This window comes from Rhagoletis pomonella, unplaced genomic scaffold, assembly GCF_013731165.1.
Source record: "Rhagoletis pomonella isolate Grant_MI unplaced genomic scaffold, Rhpom_1.0 Rhpom_scaffold_00715, whole genome shotgun sequence".
NCBI lineage: Eukaryota > Metazoa > Arthropoda > Insecta > Diptera > Tephritidae > Rhagoletis > Rhagoletis pomonella.
The window spans coordinates 33,920-52,558 of NW_023459269.1; the positions used below are offsets into that span (position 1 = coordinate 33,920).

The following is an 18,639-nucleotide window of genomic DNA, read 5'->3' on the forward strand; positions in this document are numbered from 1 at the left end:
ATTTTGTATGCGTGCGTGAGGAAATGAATAGCAGTTTGTGTGCGTGTGTACGTTGTAATGAGTGGGTTTTTCATTCATTCATAAACTGTTTGTCACGTTATTTATTTACTTATCTGACCGCTTAGTAGACTATTTAATTATTGTCTCATTAACTTGTAAATGTTTGATGCGCTTATTGCGGTGTATTGAAAAGAAAGATCGAAATAGTGTCCGTAGATAAATGATTTTGCCACCATATATTTATTTTTTTTTTTATTGAACGACGAATTTTTTTGTACGATTCATTAAAACTAAACCGTGTTAGCATGAGTTTTTGTTTTATAAAGACATGTGCATTTATGTATGTATTTTGCTTCCATATAATGACTGAAGACAATTTATTTTTATATAGAAGAAAGCGCAACACCTTGTGTAAGAAAAAAAAGAATCTAAAAAAAATCAACGTTTATTCCTAGACACTTGAAACATGCAAAAATACTCAAAAAAATCCAATACTTCTGAGAAAAAGTTTGAGTTTCGAATGAATATTTGTTGAATCTATCTTTATCTGAATTTTTCGCCATGGAGAACATTACGTCAACTGATGTGTTTGTTGTAATTCATATGTAATATATGCCCGTTCCATTATTTCTTGAGGAAAGAAAGGCTGTGAGGTATCAAAAATGTCAAAATGCCTTGGACACACACGCGAAATAATGGCAATTTTTTCTTGACCGTTTTCTTGAGAGCTGCATACAGGGCTTTATGTACCAAAAATGCATCACTTAAAACTTTCAAAGGAAATGCAACTCTTCTCCTTGCAACAGCTAGATTTAAGGTATGCTTGCAACCCTGTTTTGTGCAATGCTTGTCCCGCTATTTTTCTTTTTAAATTCAAAAGAGTTATTATTTTACTAGTAGAGAAGAGCAAAAATAATTTGGAGAACCTTTCTTTCGTAATTACCCTTTTTTGCGACTTTCTGAAAACTTTTAAGGGCAACACTGTATATATTGGCCATTGGTTGATTGTGAACGACACCTTTGACAACTGACATTTGCCCAAAAAATAGGGATGTCAGTGGCAAGAATACATCGATGTTTTTCTTTGATTCGATGCATCGAAAAAAATTCTATGTAAATTTCGATGCATCGAAGGGCATACATCGATATGTTGATTTATATAGGATTTTTCAAATAGCTCTGATCCAGTACTCCATGAACTTACAAGGTTTTAACCGAACTTGCAGGAAGTTACAGGAAAAATGATCCCGTACTCCACAATCCTCCAAAATCATGTAAATGAGAGCGATTTTTGGAGAGGCGTGTAGAGAATGAAGTTGTATGATTTACCCGAACTTTTTCTTCTGGTAAAATCGTGAAAAGTGTCAAGCGATCACTGGTTGACGTTTTTACAGGAAAAATGCTTTTTTGTTGCCGTACTTTTGTTTCACAACAAAATATGTTATTAGCGAAATTGTACAAAATTTCTAATAAATTACTGTAACTGAGCTAATTTTATTTCTAACGGTACTTTTTGGAGCTATTTCAATTTTTTGGTCTTCCTCTTTTTTGTACATTTGGAAAACAGGAACAATACTTCAATGTACTAGAGATGTCAGTTCATCGATACATCGACTATTTATACATCGAGTGGAAAATTTTCGATGCATCGAAGCAAAACATCGATATTTTCGATGCATCGATTTTTTTCGACATCCCTACGACAAAAACTCGTCAACTCATAGTGGTTTTTTGCGTGAAATTAGCATTGAAAAATAGTTGTGCGTCTATTTTATTGCATTTAAACAAATTTTTGCGACCAAGAATTTTCACAATGGGTGATGATTACGAGCCAATGGAGCCCAGCCTGCGCAATATCGTCGAGCAGACATCACTAAAATGGATCTTTGTAGGTGGAAAAGGAGGTGTGGGTAAGACGACATGCAGGTAATTAAACGCAAGTAGCATAATTCAGAGTTAAAATACTACAATTTTCTTTAATTATTATTTTTACTTCAATTTCCACCTAAATTACCATTGGAATTCTACTCACTACCTATAAACAGCTGCAGCCTTGCGGTGCAAATGTCCAAAGTTCGTGAGTCAGTGCTTATTATTTCTACAGATCCAGCGCACAACATATCGGATGCATTTGATCAAAAATTTACAAAAGTGCCAACAAAGGTAATTAAAAATTAGCCAAAACTAATGTTTAAAAAGCTCAGAGTAATATGTATTGAGATTTGCAGGTCAATGGCTTCACAAATTTGTACGCAATGGAAATTGATCCCAATGCTGGGCTTAACGAGTTGCCGGATGAATATTTTGAGACCGAAAATGAAGGACTACATTTGAGCAAAGGTGTACTACATGAAGTGGTCAATGCGCTGCCAGGCATAGATGAAGCAATGAGTTATGCAGAAGTAATGAAGTAAGTAAAAGCATAATTGTGGAAAAATATCAAATTCGTTAGAGCCATCATCTGCTAATCCAATACTTTTTTCAGACTAGTAAAGGCAATGAACTTTTCGGTAGTCATATTTGACACAGCGCCGACAGGGCACACATTACGCCTGCTTTCCTTTCCGCAGGTCGTTGAGAAGGGTTTAGGAAAACTACTGAGGTTGAAAATGAAGATAGCGCCTTTCATTTCACAATTCGGTAGTATACTAGGCATGACAGACTTTAATGCCGACTCGCTAACGCAAAAGCTGGATGAAATGCTAAAAATCATAAGACAAGTGAACGAGCAGTTTAGAAATCCAGTAAGCATATAAAATTTGTGTAACATACAATGAGCAAAATTTTAGAATTAATTACCTACATAAATCGAAATTTTCGTTATAGGACCAGGCAACTTTCGTTTGTGTTTGTATCGCTGAATTCCTATCACTGTACGAAACCGAACGTCTTGTGCAGGAGTTGACCAAATGCGGCATAGATACTCACAATATCATAGTCAATCAACTGCTATTTAAGAAACAAAACCAGGAGCCATGCGCCATGTGCGCGTCACGGTACAAGGTATGCAATTTTCAATAAGCCTTTAATGTGAATTGGTTTTTCTGTAACGCTAATATTTTAGATACAAGCAAAATACCTGGATCAAATTGCTGACCTTTATGAAGATTTCCACGTCACGAAATTACCACTGCTCGAGAAGGAAGTTCGTGGTGTTGAAAATATAAAAAATTTTGCTGAAAACTTAATAAAACCATATACTCCTAATTGATTTTAAGATAATCAAAAATATGTGTATATTAGCACTGTAGCAACGAAGTTTTGGTTTTAAACACATCTTGCGTATAACTGCTAGTCGATTATACAAAATGTTTGCAAAAATCACAACTGTATTCCAAACCGTATACTTTGATATATCTCAATAATTAAATTGAAGTCATAGCTAAAAAAAAAGTTAACTCAATTTGTAAGGTATGTATTTAAAATAAAGCTACATTCACTTTTACATTGTCCAACAGTTTTTTGTTCATATTTTTGGCATTGCGTCGCCTGGGTAAAATATTGTCGTAAGCGTCATACGTACGTGCGTAACATACGACTATCTTTTACCCAGGCGACGATTGGTCCTTATTAATAGGATTGTAATTACTTTATTAATCGATATCGAATAAATAACCCGGTTACTCTACTCGAGTCCGGTTACTCTACTTTTGCACATCATCGGTGAGAATAAAAATAAAAATGACTTCTGTCTGTGGATCTCCTCTCTTTTATATAACAGGCAAATGACATTTGTGTAAATTCACCGGCGGTAGACGAACTTGCAAAATTATCGTGTTTTCAACCATAAATATAGCATTTTAATACACTCGTAACGAGACGTCGCACAGTCGGTCAAGTTTAAATAAATTTCCACGCAACAATAATATCAGCTGCACAAAACAATGGCCAGCGAAGGAGCTAGTAACAAAAATGCAGATTGCACACTGTGTGACAAGATTGGGCTTAAACCCTTCACCAAGGAAAACGTTTTCCACTACTACATCCCACTGCATGGTGTGGTGTCGTATTCTGCACTTGCTGTTAACGTAATGAATCCCGGTTTCGTATCCAAGATTTTACCCAAAAAGGATTTGACTAATGTGCTTTTACTAAGTTCATTGGCCGGCACCGCCTTCTATATATATGGACGTCCACATCTAAGTAAAATACCCAATTCGCGACGTGGTCTGTACGCGATTCTAGGAGGCTCACTCTTCAGCATGGGTTCAGTACTTGCATGGGCTTTGATGAGGTCGGTGCTACCAAGAGAAAACGCAGCTTTGGCTACCATTGCCGGTTTGGCTTCCGGAGCAGTTTTAGTAAAGCTTAGCGTTGACTACTTCACCGATTGTGACAAATTGGTAGACAAAAATTAAATACATTGATGTGTACCGTGATTTTGTTGGTGCTCCTCCATAGCCTCAAGGAATGAAATCTAATTTTAGTCGCCTTTCATCTTTTTTTTATGCAGCAATTAAAGTTCAATACTCTGGCCGGAATTTTCAAATGCAATTTCGTATATGAAATGCAGTGCCGCTCCCATTTACAGACAACAGGTTTTTCATGTGAGCGGTTAAGGCGGTGGTGTCGTAAAATCTTTTTTTTAATAATCTCTGTATGCATATATAGGTTTTGAATCGAGTGGAAATAAAGTTAAAAGTAAAAATAGCTGCTGAAGTAATTGTAGGAACACATAAATGTGTATATTTATAAAATTTGCACTTGCATCATATAAAACATATGTATGTACATTGAAAAAAAATATAAAATCTTGGTTGTAACACGATTTGCATTTTTATTTATTTAACAACATTTTTAAACTCAGAAGGAATTTCGAAATGCTATTAGGAAGCTGTTTGTTATCAGTCCGCATCGATTGGTAATCTACATACATATGCAAAGTTTTGCTGTAAGTACAGAATACGTAAAACAAATTTATATTAGGATCGACAGGGGTATTAGTCCTGACCATAATGGTATAATTTTTTTAGGGCGAAAAAATAATTACTGGTGTTACATATTGAAGATCAAAGTACAAGTTTAACAATTTCTTTAAATTGTAAAAACTATACAAGTAATTTTTAAGCAAAAGACGAAACCGTCTTTAATTCTCATATAAAAATTAAAGAGTACCGTTAATTTCTTCACGATTCAATGATCGGATGTGAACCAAATTAGTATGGTCCAACATCTGAGGTACCACATTTCCTTTTAAAAAAAATTTTAGAAATCCGTTAACGTGGTCCAAAGTTATGCAGTAACATATAAAAAATAAATTCATATGAATTGATTTCTTCCTTTTTTTGAAATCGGTTAAAAAGTACTTTATTAATAAAACACTATAAACACACAAAATATACATCACTAAGAGCACATATTCACAATGGTATCTGACAAATAGCTGCGCCTTGTCTTCACTGAACATACCCTTTCGCTGTCTGGCAGACGACGGATTTTCATCTTGTGTAGGAGAGGTTTGTTTGCAATATTTTTTATTTGTCGGGTTTATGTAATTATTTTTTTCGCGACAAATATATTTGGTTATGCCGTGGAATATTTTGTGCATATTTTCAAATAAATATATTCGAAGTACTATCATCGAAGGACTTGTTAAAGATGGAAACATGTGACCAATTTGATTAACACCGACTTGCGAAAATGCTAGTCGGTATTGAAATTGGGACTTGGGGGAAATGTGCCTTGTTGATGGTGGTTGCGATTTTGTGGCGTTATGTTTGTAGATACATATGTACATGTACAGGGGCCAATGCATAGGGAAAAGTAAACAGCCAAGCGGTGCAAAAAGCCTCCTGCGAAGAAATTTTATTTAATTCTGTGACAAATCAAATTGACGTCTGGCGTCTACGCTTATCTTTTTTCCTCAAAGCCACTGGCCCCCTACAGTGCCTGGATAGCAGTTTTGGAGTCGAATTTTAATACGTGCAGATTACCATATCGTATTAAACGAGAGATATATTGCAGCAAATTACATATCATTTTTCTTCATTTATTGATTTTGCCCGGTGCAGTAAATGCTCATTGTAAAATATATTTGAAAAAATTGTGATTGTTAATCACTATTATCCATGTAAATGCAAACCGGATTACATTGCTTTGATAGTTAAAAGCGGTCAGTGAACTAAAAACCTACTAGAGTGTAATAAAACAAGAACACAAAAGCAGCAATGTACCATTGAGCAATAAACTGTGCGAATTGCTATAATTAACCAAAATCAGGTATCTGTGTTCAGCTTGTGGTATAAGGAAAGTTTTTGATAAAAAGACGAAAATCTTTACATGGTTTGAAGTTAATTACGTACATATCGCACACCTTTATCACTTCAGTTCTAGGTGTGCGATATGTAGCTATGTATGTATTTAGGTAGTTTTGCAAAATTTCTACGTTTTAGGTGACTTTTTTTTAGGTTTAACATGCAATCATCTTGCGCTTTTTGTTTTATTTCCAGTGAGCTTTGCTCTAGTTCAGCATAGATGAGCGGTCTACAAGGCGCTGTTTATATTTTGGGATTCGTATTCGCTATATTTATCGAAAATTGAGTAATCGTAAACACTATATCTACAACCCTAGTAAAATCAAAAATTGCTTTCAAAACCAGATCCTTTTCCTGCCATTGAATTTAAGGTATCAAAACTCCAAATATGGTTCAATACAGTGTTGCTCAGCGAAAAAATGTGCGCATATTGTTAGTTGGCGATCCGGGAGTGGGTAAAACCTCACTCATACTCTCGCTTGTGAGCGAAGAATTTCCCGAGGATGTTCCCCCAAAAGCTGAAGAGATAACAATACCCGCTAATGTAACACCCGAACAGGTGCCAACAAACATTGTCGACTACTCAAGTGAGTTATAAAACATATTTACGTATAAACTATTATTTATAAAATAATTTTTTTTTGTGTTTTGTACATACGTATTTTCATTTACCAGGCACAGAACAAACTGATGAAACACTGAACGAAGAGATTCTCAAGGCGCATGTTGTATGCATTGTATATAGCGTGGAAGATGACGATTCGCTAGATCGTATAACTTCGCATTGGCTGCCTTTGGTTCGTAATGCAATTGGGCCAGACCAGCAGCGTAAGCCCATTGTGTTGGTAGGCAACAAAGTCGATCTGATAGAATACTCAACCATTGATGTGAGTTTCTTTATCATGCAATAAAAAATGAAAGCAATACAATGTTTAAATTAAATTTTTAGAGTGTATTGACAATAATGGAAGACTTTCCAGAAGTAGAGAGCTGTGTAGAATGCTCCGCCAAAACGCTACACAACATTTCCGAAATGTTCTACTATGCACAAAAGGCTGTTTTACATCCGACATCGCCGCTGTACATAATGGAGGAGCAAGATGTAAGTACAACTTCGGATTAAGGACTAGAAGGCATGTACTAATAATGATAATAAATCCAAATTTGTTCTATTGCAGCTCACTCCAGCATGCAAAAAATCACTTGTTCGCATATTCAAGATTTGCGACATCGATGGTGATAATTTGCTGAACGACTACGAATTGAATCTTTTTCAACGTCGCTGTTTCAACACTCCCCTACAACCACAAATACTGGACGAAGTGAAAGCTGTTATACAGAAGAATATTCCAGACGGTATCATCCATGATGCTGTTACATTAAAGGGTTTTCTCTTCCTGCATTGCTTGTTTATACAGCGTGGACGCAATGAAACAACTTGGGCAGTGTTGCGCCGTTTCGGCTACAACGAACAATTGGAAATGTGTAAGGATTATTTGCGTCCCACGTTGAAGATACCACCCGGCAGCAGCACAGAACTATCACATCGCGGCCAACAGTTCCTCATAGCCCTGTTCGAACGATACGACAAAGATGGCGATGGCGCACTATCCCCGGAGGAGCACAAAATGATTTTTAGCACTTGTCCATCGGCGCCCTGGTCTTATTCGACAGATATACGTAAGTCGTGCCCGACCAACGATCAAGGTTGGGTTACGCTACACGGCTGGCTATGTCGCTGGACGCTAATGGCGCTTATCGATGTTTCAAAAACATTGGAGTACTTAGCATATTTGGGTTTCAATGTACACGAGAACGATAGTCAATTGGCGGCGATACATGTGACCCGCGAACGACGCATTGACTTGGCAAAACGACAGAGTAGTCGTTCGGTTTACATGTGTCATGTAATTGGACCGAAAGGCGCGGGTAAAACTGGCTTGTGCCGTGGATTTCTGGTGGATGACATGAAGAGTCTGATTGGGAAGGAATTCAAAACTAATGTAGTGCATTGCGTTAACACAGTGCAGGTAAACTGTATTCTTATAATATTGTACTCTGGGCAAACCTACAATACAATGAAATTTCTTTGCAGGTTTATGGTCAAGAGAAGCATCTTATTTTGCGTGATATCGATGTCAAGCACGCCTTAGACCCACTGCAACCACAAGAGGTGAACTGTGATGTTGCCTGTCTTGTTTACGATTCATCAAATCCGCGTTCATTCGAATACATTGCACGCATTTACATCAAATATTATGCAGAGAGTAAAATACCAGTGATGATTGTAGGCACCAAAGGTGATTTAGATGAACGGCGACAAGATTATTTGCTACAACCAGCAGAGTTTTGTACTAAATACAAACTATTGCCACCACACCTGTTCAGCTTGAAGAGCAATAAAAAGGAGGTCTACACCAAATTGGCAACCATGGCGGCTTTTCCGTGAGTAGCGAATAGAAAATAGATAAGAAATAGATATTAATACATTTACCATAACACATATAGTAAATATGCCCAACATTTTACACACATGCAAACGAATTGGGTAAAGGCGAATTTCTTATCGATACATTTGGTACATATTTGTGATATAGCAAATGTGTTAGGTTGGTTATGCCTATATCCGTGGTCATAAGCAATAACCGGCTAAGTCGAAAAACTTGAATTCGAAAAAAAAACGTTTTGATTATAATATTATCTTTATAGAGAATAGTAGTTGTAGAATACGATAGCATATATAACTGAATTATTTCTTTTGACGACGTAGGCGGTTATTGCTTATGACCATAGATATGCAGTATACTTACATTTGTGTGGTGCAGTTAGCGTAGTTGTACCTTTGTACTTGCTCAAATATGGTGACACCCTTCACCTCATACACGCCTTAGATCATCACTGAATGTCTCTATCTAAAAAATTTTCTTTTGTATGATCCCTTTGTTTTGCTTAGCTGCAGCTAGTAGCTAGTAGTTTTTAACACACCTCATAATTGAGTGTTAGCGAACCATTATTCATATTTCTGTTAGTATGGAGGGTTCATTTTCTTTTAAGTGGCATCTAGATGCCATATAACGTCATAAGAGCCTTGAAAATACACACCCTTTTAAATGGGACTGAATCGGCTATAAGACCAGCATTTATTTTGTTAATTGAGGTTCACTCTTTTATACATATCTATTTAGTATAGCTTCTTTTACAAAACTTAAATCGATATTCACGTATTTAAATACATACTATATGTCTTAACAAATATTTTAATACTTATAAAATCGCAAAGAAAACTAAGAAATTAAAAACAAAACGAACCTAATTATGCTATTTTCCCTTTATCTTCTAACTGCTGCATCAACTAACAAATTTTACACCAAATAAAAAAATACGTTATCGCGCGTGTTTGAACTACTTCTCTACTCACCTGACTTTGGTTGGCTGCGTTTTGGCTGATGATTGTTGCACAAAAAAACAAAAATAATAATAATAATAATAACCAAAAACAATCTAAATTAACTAAATCCAACAATTTTTTGCGCGCAATGATTTGCAGGCGTTTTCAGGCCGCATGGATACTCTTTTACAAGCACAGGTTGGTACAGCTGTGGGAATCAGCGTAAGTGTGAAACTTCTTAATGCCATTTAAAACAGCCGAACGAGCAACTAATATCGTACTATCCATACGTTGTTTTTTTCTCTTTTTTTCGAGCAAATATTTTGTAAAAAAGCAATACACCATAGTTATAACATACATACATAGCGTACTGCAAAAAAAATTAAATCAGCAACATAACGTAGATACCTTTTTATAACTCATTTGCTAGTAGAAAATATTTATTTTTTTTTAATATCAAATCATTTTTTAGTTTAAAAAATTTAGTACTGATAAAAAATTGAGTTTCCGATATTATTTTATAACACATTTGCTAGATGAAAATATTTTTTTGGACTTTAATTAAACTTTATTTAAAAGAATTTGGTTATGGTAAAATTTGGTTTTTGGATTTTTTGTATATACTTACATATGTACATACATTAGGGCTGGGAGTTCTATATGCAAATAATCCGGATTTCGAATATCTGATTAAAAAATCAGAATAACCGGATAACAAAAGGAACGGATATTAAGCAGATTTCCGAATTTTATCCATGTATAGAAATCTCCGAACAGATATGCGAATATACGTATAGTCCCAGCCCTAATTTACATACTATTTACTTATATACATACACATACATACATATATTTTTAACTCATCCCCCAAAGAAAATGTGGAACGCTTCCAATTGGAAGTAATGTAGAAACATTCCTCCTCGTTGCATATGGAAACAAAGCAGAAGTTTTGAGTCGAGAGGTGTAAACACTTCGCCACTTAACAAGGAAAGTTTGTTTTTGCATTCCATAGACAGTTAAGAGGAAAGTTTTCCTCTAATGACATCGTTTGATAAAAACGAAATTAACTGTTTAACGAAAGGGAATGTTTCCATGCTTTTTTTTTTAGAATCTGTACAGCATGCATGGAGGAATGACTCCCTTTCCTAGAGGGTTGTTTGCATATACTGTATGAAAATGTGTAGTGTGTTGTGTTGCATTCAAATATTTTTCACACAGAATACCCGTACTTGGCACCTAAAACTATTTTACGTTTTATTGTTTCTTTACGGAAATTATTTGGTATTTGTGCACTTCATTCATCCATCCAAATGCGCACCCAGTCATACAAAGGAAGAGTTTATAAACAATTGCATTCAGTTTTTGGCACAATTCAATTTTTATAGTACTGTCGCCTGGGGGTTTCGTTTAGGAAACTTTTAAACTTTGTATGTTTTCCGCTAGTAATCGGGTCGAAAACTGAATGCATTTATTATAACAACTTTCTCCTTCACACCTCACGATTTTCTTGGTGTCCGTTGTGACATTTCCTGTTCTCCTTTATTTTATTTAACAATTTTATCCGTAATACATACACCTAAGCATACTTAAGTTTTTACGCTTCTTCGCTTTAATTGTAGTATTTGAAATCTTATCTGCATGTTGAATATCAACTTTCCATTGCGATTCAGTTAAGCTAATAATTTTTCCATATTTTTCTTGGCGCTTGGGTCAACATTCCACCTACCACAAACCAGTCATCTGCGACAGTTTGGCTTAATGACTGAGGATCCAACACTTTGGTGGAAAGCTGGATTGGGTGTCGCTGCGGCTACAGTGCTGGGCTTTGTTGTACTCAAAGCGCTGCACAGTGCCGGCTCACATGTACGTTACTAAAACTAATGAAGATCAATCGGAGGGACAAACCGCAGTGGCGGGACTTAACTTGACACACACACGGGCGTGTAAGCAGCGATTGAAGAATGCGCATCAATTCCAGTGGATATATGCAAAAAAATATGATATACCGTTAAGATTCTACGAAAATTTCGCGCAATTCTTTAAAACCTACTGCTTATAAAACCTTTTTTATTTTTCAACTCAATTTACGGAAGTCATACTATGTGGTGAAAATTATTGAATTAAAAAAAAATGCGATTTAATTGAAGTTTAAAAAATTACTGTTTCGCTGTTATGCGAGTATAAGTATACTTAAAAGAAATTTAGATTTTTTTTTGGGCAAAAGAAATTTGTTAAAAATTGTGTTTGAGTTCAAGAAAAAAATGGTCAAATGAAAATTACGTAAATGAGAGTAGGCATATTTCGTAAAACGTTTTTTGTTTGTAAATATATTCTTACTAACCCACATAAAATTTATTTCAAGCGCTCAATACACATTTATTTAGCGCAAATTTCGTACATACATAAATGCAGCGATTTAATATATGTACATATATCTATATCTGACCTTAATACAATACATCCTTTTAATATTATGTCTACATACATACCAGCATACATATTTTTTTACATAAAAATAGTAATAAAATCATTTTAGCATTGGAGTAAATGACGAATGCAACAATTTGAAAATCAATCGTATAGCAATACCATTTAGCATATAATCAATAATATACACACCAAACTACATACATACATACATTTACATATAAACTTAGTAATCACATGAATAACTACAATATTTTTGTATATCATAAGAAAGTTGATGCGGAATAATCAATTCAGATAAAATATATGTACCGGAAGAGAACCTTTCGATATAAGACCAGTTGGGGGACAGTATACACATGTGGACATTTTTACTCTAAGTACTCTTATAGATTTGTATGTGTTTTATTATATTTTGAATAACATATGTACATACATGTATACTAATTTAATTTAAAACGAAGTTTATAACAAATTGGCTTCATGAGTTTAAGAAATTCAATCTTCCACATAATAAAGTATGATGATAGGAAAGCAGCAAAATAAGTTTTATTTCCATTGCAAGCGTAATGCACTCAAGGCAGGAAAGGTGTTAGTTTCTACTTGCGAGGCAACAAACTCTTCTTCGCTTTATTGAAATCAATACTTTTATTTCTGCATCGTCTTTTTACCAAATTTAAAAACGTTTTATTTGATAGTCTATGGTATTCTCTCTTAGAGGTGTTGCGTAAGTACATAAAATTAAATTTATTATGAAACTAAAAAATGCAATTTATGTATATTGTATAACTCCTAATAATTGTGCACATATGTACGTACATGCGCTTATAAACACTCACGACAAGATGTCTCGAATAAACTGAAACCAGTTAATTTAAAAGTCCCAGTCCCAATCATTACTGTTTACATTCATTTCGCTCAAATCGCTGGACAGACCCAGACTCTCGTCTAGAAACAAAAAAATAAACAATTTCTAACAAATCGGAAAACAAAATTCAAGAGCCATACCTCGCAATTGCGAATAGTCTTTCGTCTCTAAGCCAAAACGTTGTAACTGGTCCAATATGCTTGTGTGTCGGCATTGTTTAAAGAAGGAATGGTTGAGCAGCTGCAGTGCTGACCAACGGCTGGACGGTCTTTTTTCCATACAAATTTCCGTCATCTGATGAAACTCATCAGAGAAAACTCGTTGGCAGTAGATTTGCTGTGCTTGCCTTATTGAGTCTGAATCCGTGCTAGCAACTATTTCTGTAAGAAACGTTTGAACAAAAAAAGTGAAAATATTTATGCAGCACTTACCAATCATCTCTTCACTTGCCGGACATGTCGAGCGATCCAATAATGTTGGCACATTACCACGCACTTTTTCGGTGAACATAAATGTCGGTTGAGCATCGGCGAAAGGCTCTACTCCATTCGCCAGTTCGCAGCATGTTATACCAACTGAATAAATATCAGATTTCTCCGTGTAGCCGATTATATTCTGTTCCAGCACTTCTGGTGCTAACCAATTAAGACTACGTGCACTGCATGGAGCCAGCTTATGTAATGCGCCGATACGTTCACCATGCGCTACAATGCTGGTGCACTCACGAAAGCCACACAACACAGCTTTCGTTTGATTAAGCAATATATGGCTCGCTCGAATGGAGCGATGAATGTAACCACGTCGATGCAGATACTCGAGACCAGTGAGAACATCACGCATTATAAGAGCAACAAATATTTCGGGAAATCCTGGTGTGACATTCAAAATTAAAATATGAAATAATAATGTATTATTAAATTATCATCATTCCCTCACCTGCACGAAAGCAGTTGGCGATTGTGTCCTTACAGCTACCAAAGCACATTAATGGCGCTACCTGGAAGAGTTCGTTTCCATATACAAACGATGTATGGAAAGTATGTATGTTGGGATGATGGAACTGACGCATGATAAGTAGTTCATCGCCAGCCAGGATGCTTTCTTCTTTGCTGGCCTTATCCATGCGATACTTTTTTACGGCGATATGCTGCCCGTTGGGCAAGTATTGGGCCAAGTAAACTGTGCCAATGCCATTGAAGGCGCGTGACAGTTCCACTTTCAAATCGTAATCCTTTGGATTGCAACCAAACATTTTATTATGGAGTTTATCAAATTTTCCACCAATTAAGTAATTTTTAGTTGTTTTTGTTTTTGTTTTTGTTCGTCGGTCAGTAATTTTTTTTGTTTTTATGCTTCTTCTTCTTGTGTCTACATACACAGCCCGGCTCGTATTCTGAGCACCGTGAATATTCGCATTCCCAGAAGAAGCATCTGAATAGCAAAAGTTGTTTTATTTTTACACCAGATTAAATATTTTTGTCGATTCATTGATTTGTTGCTATTAGGCGCCTAGAAAACAGGGTTCTGTTGCATTCCTGTTATACGATGGCTGATGCTTGGGATGAAATAAAAGCAGTAAAGACCAAACGTAATACACTGCGAGAAAAGTTGGAGAAACGGAAGAAAGAGCGTGCCGGTTTGCTGTCTTCGTCGCCAAATAACGTTGTTGATACAGCCAAGGATTCACCGAATCCACCATTAGAATTAGGTATGTTTCGAACAGTAGCGTGCCATTCATAGCTTAACAAAGTAGTTTACCTGTAACCATTGTTCGCCAGAGACGGATGCCGAAGCAGAGAAAGCGGTTTTGCAGGCACTCTCCTCCAGCACACTTGTGCTTCCAATAATATCTACACAATTGTTGGAAAAAGTGGCTACATTTTTGGATAAAGCACCTGCACAGCAAGTAATTAATTACACCCTAAACAAATTGGCCGAGCAAGGAGCAGTCAATATCAAAAGTGTTACCATCGGAAAGGATGTGGGCTGCGAAGTGATTTCTGTAGAAACTAACATCGTGTTAGGTCTATATAAAGAACTGATAAATGACAGTTATGTGGGTATCAAGGAAGAGCTGAAACGCAAATGTAGGTACATATTTATAGAATTTGTATACGTTTTACGATAGCTACTGAAATCACAAACGTTCTAGTCGAAACGGATGATGCCGAGAATGAGGACTGTAATCTTAATAAGATGGTGAAGGCGGAAGCTAATGCAGCACCGAATGCGCGAAAAGAGACGACTATCGGCGGTTCGGATGCATCTGATGATATAATGGTCTGCGAACTAAGCATCTCTATTTATATATATACATATATTAACTAATTTCTATACACTGACACCTTAGTCCCTCCTCTCGATGCCATCAACGCGCGAGAAGCAAAGCAAACAAGTTGGCGAGGAAATACTCGAATTATTAACCAAGCCCACTGCCAAGGAACGCTCTGTTGCAGAAAAATTCAAATCACATGGTGGGGCGCAGGTTATGGAATTTTGTCCACATGGCACAAAAGTGGAGTGCCTTAAAGCGCAACAAGCCACTGCGGAAATGGCAGCCAAAAAAAAGCGGGATCACAAATTAGAGAATGCCAGGAAAGCGATTCTCGATTTGGAAGGAGTCCAAAAAAATAACGAGGAAACAACAAATATGGACGATGCAAATGCAACATCGGATAGTAATGGCAACACCAGCGCGAAGGAAGAGAAAAACGATGCCAAGGCTGCAGAATCGGATGCGGAAGATGGCGAAATTGTATCGGATAACTTAAAGGACGGCGAAGTTGATTCGGAACAATCGTCGGATGAACTTTTAGAGACATTAGATACTTGCACAAAATTGCATTTTAAGAAAATCATCCAATCGCACACCGACGAATCACTCGGCGACTGCAGTTTTTTAAATACGTGTTTTCACATGGCGACATGCAAGTATGGGCGCTGTTTGAGAATTAAGTCAAATTAAACGAATGCATTTTTGTCGGTTTTTGTAGGTATGTGCATTACGAAGTCGACACGATACCGAATATAAACACTAACAAGCCAGTCGATGTTAAGACTAAACTTTGCATCAAACGAAGCATTGATCCCAGCGTAACACTCTATCCCCCGCAGTGGATACAATGTGATTTGCGTTATCTAGACATGACAGTACTCGGCAAATTCGCCGTTGTTATGGCCGATCCACCGTGGGATATACACATGGAATTGCCTTATGGTGAGTTAAGGAAATTTAAATTTCCAAAATGTTTGCCCTACGTATTTGATAAATTAATATGTTTGATTAAAGGCACAATGTCCGATGATGAGATGCGGCAGTTAGGCGTACCAGCGTTGCAAGATGATGGACTTATTTTCTTGTGGGTAACTGGTCGCGCTATGGAATTAGGACGGGAGTGCCTAAAGCTCTGGGGGTAGGTAATATTTATTTTACTGTGAATATGCTATTTACATATATTTGCTCTCCATTTCCCTATGAAACAAAGTTATGAACGCGTTGACGAGCTCATTTGGGTAAAAACAAATCAATTGCAACGCATCATACGCACAGGTCGTACAGGCCATTGGTTGAATCATGGCAAAGAACATTGTCTGGTTGGCATGAAAGGTAATCCGAAAAATCTCAATCGCGGTCTCGATTGCGATGTTATTGTTGCAGAAGTGCGCGCCACCTCACATAAACCCGATGAAATATACGGCATCATTGAACGTCTTAGTCCAGGCACACGTAAAATAGAACTTTTTGGCCGACCACACAACGTGCAACCGAATTGGATTACTTTGGGCAATCAATTGGACGGTATACGCTTGGTCGATCCAGAGTTAATAACACAGTTCCAGAAGCGATATCCCGATGGAAATTGTATGTCACCAGCGGCAGCTGCTGGAGCGGCTGGCTCAACAACTAATCCGGCAAGTACCCCCAAGAAGTAAAAAGCAATAAATAAACACAAACCCAGTAAAAAAAAAACAGAAAAATAAAATAAAATAGTGGTATGTACTATAATTTAGAGCAGCAAAACATCATTAAACTACAATGGTCAATTGAAATATTTGATTAAGTTACATACCTCATACCCCTTATTTTAACAATTTTTTTTATATATACTTTGTTTATGTATAAAAATTGTACTGCATTAATTTTAGCGCATACGTTCACGTGTAAATGTTTAAGTTTAACTGGAATTCAGCGAATAAAAATGCTAAAAAGTAAGTGAAATAATCGCGTAAGACATTGGCGAATGGTGGTAATGCCGTGAATATAGGACACAAGATACGAGTTTTATTTTGAAGAAAAAGTACTTGCTGAAGGCCTATCAATTTGCTTGATATAATACTTAACCGTTTAGCGCCTGAAGTCAAACACCGGTTATTGCCCGCACCCTGGTTAGACAAACTTTGAAGCCATTTCAACAATATTAGAGTGGACTCTCTGCCCATGTACACATTCGCATTCACAAAACTATTCGTATCATTTGATGCGAATGCGAATGTCGATTGCGAATGTGCAAAATAATGCGAATATTCGCAACATCCCTGATATATACATATAAACGTATGTACATACATTTACGCATTTTTTTCTTAATAAAACGAAAAACATAATTGTATTTAAAATGTATCATTTATTTCAATTAAATATTATGTATTTTCCATTTTAATTGCTTATTCAATTTTAATATTAATGTTTAACAATTTTCATTATTTATATAATTGTTGCTTGTGTATACATACATAAATTAATCATAAAATTGGAAAAGCAAAGCGTGGGTTAAATTTGGAAAATTATACTATGCGTGTATTTGCATTAAATCATTAGCTTATTTACAAATTTACAGGCGGCCGCTGTGGTGGCGTGGTAAGCAGTGCGCGCTTCCACTCCGCATCGCCTGGGTTTAACCCCTGGTCAAACAACGCAAAACAATGTAGAATAAAGGTTTTTTCTTAACAGCGGTCGCCCCTCGGCAGGCAATGGCAAACCTCCAAGTGTATTTCTGCCATGAAAAACAGCTTCTTATAAAAATACAATCGCCGTTCGGAGTCGGCGTAAAATTGTAGATCCCTCCCCTTTGTGTGAGACAACATCAAAAGGCGCACACCACAAATCGAAGGATAAGCTCGGCCAAACACTAACATATATGTAAGCGCCAATCTATTAATATTATTATTATTTACAAATTCAAGATTTTCGGGTTTTACTTGTGAATAATTGCATTTTTTTTATCTTGCAACACTTCCAAATCTTTATAATTAACAAAAAAAAACACATCAGCATTTATGTTTGTATGAATGTAATACTGTCAAACCCTCGGACATTTTTTTTTTTTAATTTTATTTTTTTGGTGGTTGGACTGCAAAAGCATCTATGTATCTACGCTTTAATTTCGGACAAAATATTTTTGTTTACTAAAAATTATTCAATTTTTTAAATTTGCATATGCATGCATGCCAAGACACTTAAAATATGCAAAGTTAAAACCCTACATCAATATGGATTTTTCTTATCTAACCTAAGATTATTTTTTACTCCATTATTTTAAACTAAAAAAAAAAAGCAAATGGACGCACAATTGCGAAAATATTTTGGCTGTATAGGTGAAACTCCAATCATTTACACTGAATTTGGAAAAAGTATCGTTACTCTCGCAGTGCAAAAAAGGGTGCAACTCGTGAAAAGTTTTAATTCTCCTTGCCAGTTTCCG

At 36.1% G+C, this 18,639-nt stretch overlaps 5 protein-coding genes across 11 annotated transcripts; 4 read left to right on the forward strand and 1 right to left on the reverse strand.

Annotated features, from left to right (window-relative positions):
• Positions 1–1,670: 1,670 nt before the first annotated feature.
• On the forward strand, positions 1,671–3,445 carry LOC118751453 (ATPase ASNA1 homolog). The gene is made up of 6 exons (XM_036486287.1): positions 1,671–1,926; positions 2,046–2,163; positions 2,229–2,410; positions 2,486–2,744; positions 2,827–3,003; positions 3,065–3,445. The coding sequence occupies exons 1-6, from the start codon at positions 1,814–1,816 to the stop codon at positions 3,209–3,211; spliced, it is 996 nt and encodes a 331-aa protein (XP_036342180.1). The 5' UTR covers positions 1,671–1,813; the 3' UTR covers positions 3,212–3,445.
• A 258-nt stretch (positions 3,446–3,703) lies between these two features.
• On the forward strand, positions 3,704–4,455 carry LOC118751454. The gene has a single exon (XM_036486288.1). It carries the CDS (start codon positions 3,885–3,887, stop codon positions 4,356–4,358), a length of 474 nt encoding a protein of 157 aa, XP_036342181.1. The 5' UTR covers positions 3,704–3,884; the 3' UTR covers positions 4,359–4,455.
• Positions 4,456–5,386: 931 nt separating this feature from the next.
• LOC118751457 (mitochondrial Rho GTPase-like) lies at positions 5,387–11,773 on the forward strand. Of its 7 annotated transcripts, XM_036486292.1 has the most exons (9): positions 5,387–5,456; positions 6,450–6,540; positions 6,600–6,841; positions 6,930–7,141; positions 7,204–7,356; positions 7,433–8,284; positions 8,350–8,699; positions 9,802–9,864; positions 11,379–11,773. In XM_036486292.1, the coding sequence occupies exons 3-9, from the start codon at positions 6,643–6,645 to the stop codon at positions 11,515–11,517; spliced, it is 1,968 nt and encodes a 655-aa protein (XP_036342185.1). In that variant the 5' UTR covers positions 5,387–5,456; positions 6,450–6,540; positions 6,600–6,642; the 3' UTR covers positions 11,518–11,773. The 7 variants fall into 7 exon arrangements, with proteins under 7 accessions (XP_036342185.1, XP_036342183.1, XP_036342189.1 ...); XM_036486290.1 differs by having other exon boundaries at positions 6,450–6,841; XM_036486296.1 differs by having other exon boundaries at positions 6,450–6,841; positions 9,802–9,840.
• An 876-nt stretch (positions 11,774–12,649) lies between these two features.
• LOC118751458 (putative serine/threonine-protein kinase STE20-like) lies at positions 12,650–14,263 on the reverse strand. Its single transcript, XM_036486298.1, has 4 exons — positions 13,874–14,263; positions 13,369–13,806; positions 13,078–13,317; positions 12,650–13,017 (listed from the first exon to the last, which is right to left on the reverse strand). Exons 1-4 carry the CDS (start codon positions 14,187–14,189, stop codon positions 12,944–12,946), a joined length of 1,068 nt encoding a protein of 355 aa, XP_036342191.1. The 5' UTR covers positions 14,190–14,263; the 3' UTR covers positions 12,650–12,943.
• Positions 14,264–14,401: 138 nt separating this feature from the next.
• On the forward strand, positions 14,402–17,209 carry LOC118751455 (N6-adenosine-methyltransferase MT-A70-like protein). The gene is made up of 7 exons (XM_036486289.1): positions 14,402–14,645; positions 14,716–15,024; positions 15,090–15,217; positions 15,288–15,868; positions 15,931–16,154; positions 16,227–16,350; positions 16,423–17,209. The coding sequence occupies exons 1-7, from the start codon at positions 14,483–14,485 to the stop codon at positions 16,868–16,870; spliced, it is 1,977 nt and encodes a 658-aa protein (XP_036342182.1). The 5' UTR covers positions 14,402–14,482; the 3' UTR covers positions 16,871–17,209.
• Positions 17,210–18,639: the final 1,430 nt, after the last annotated feature.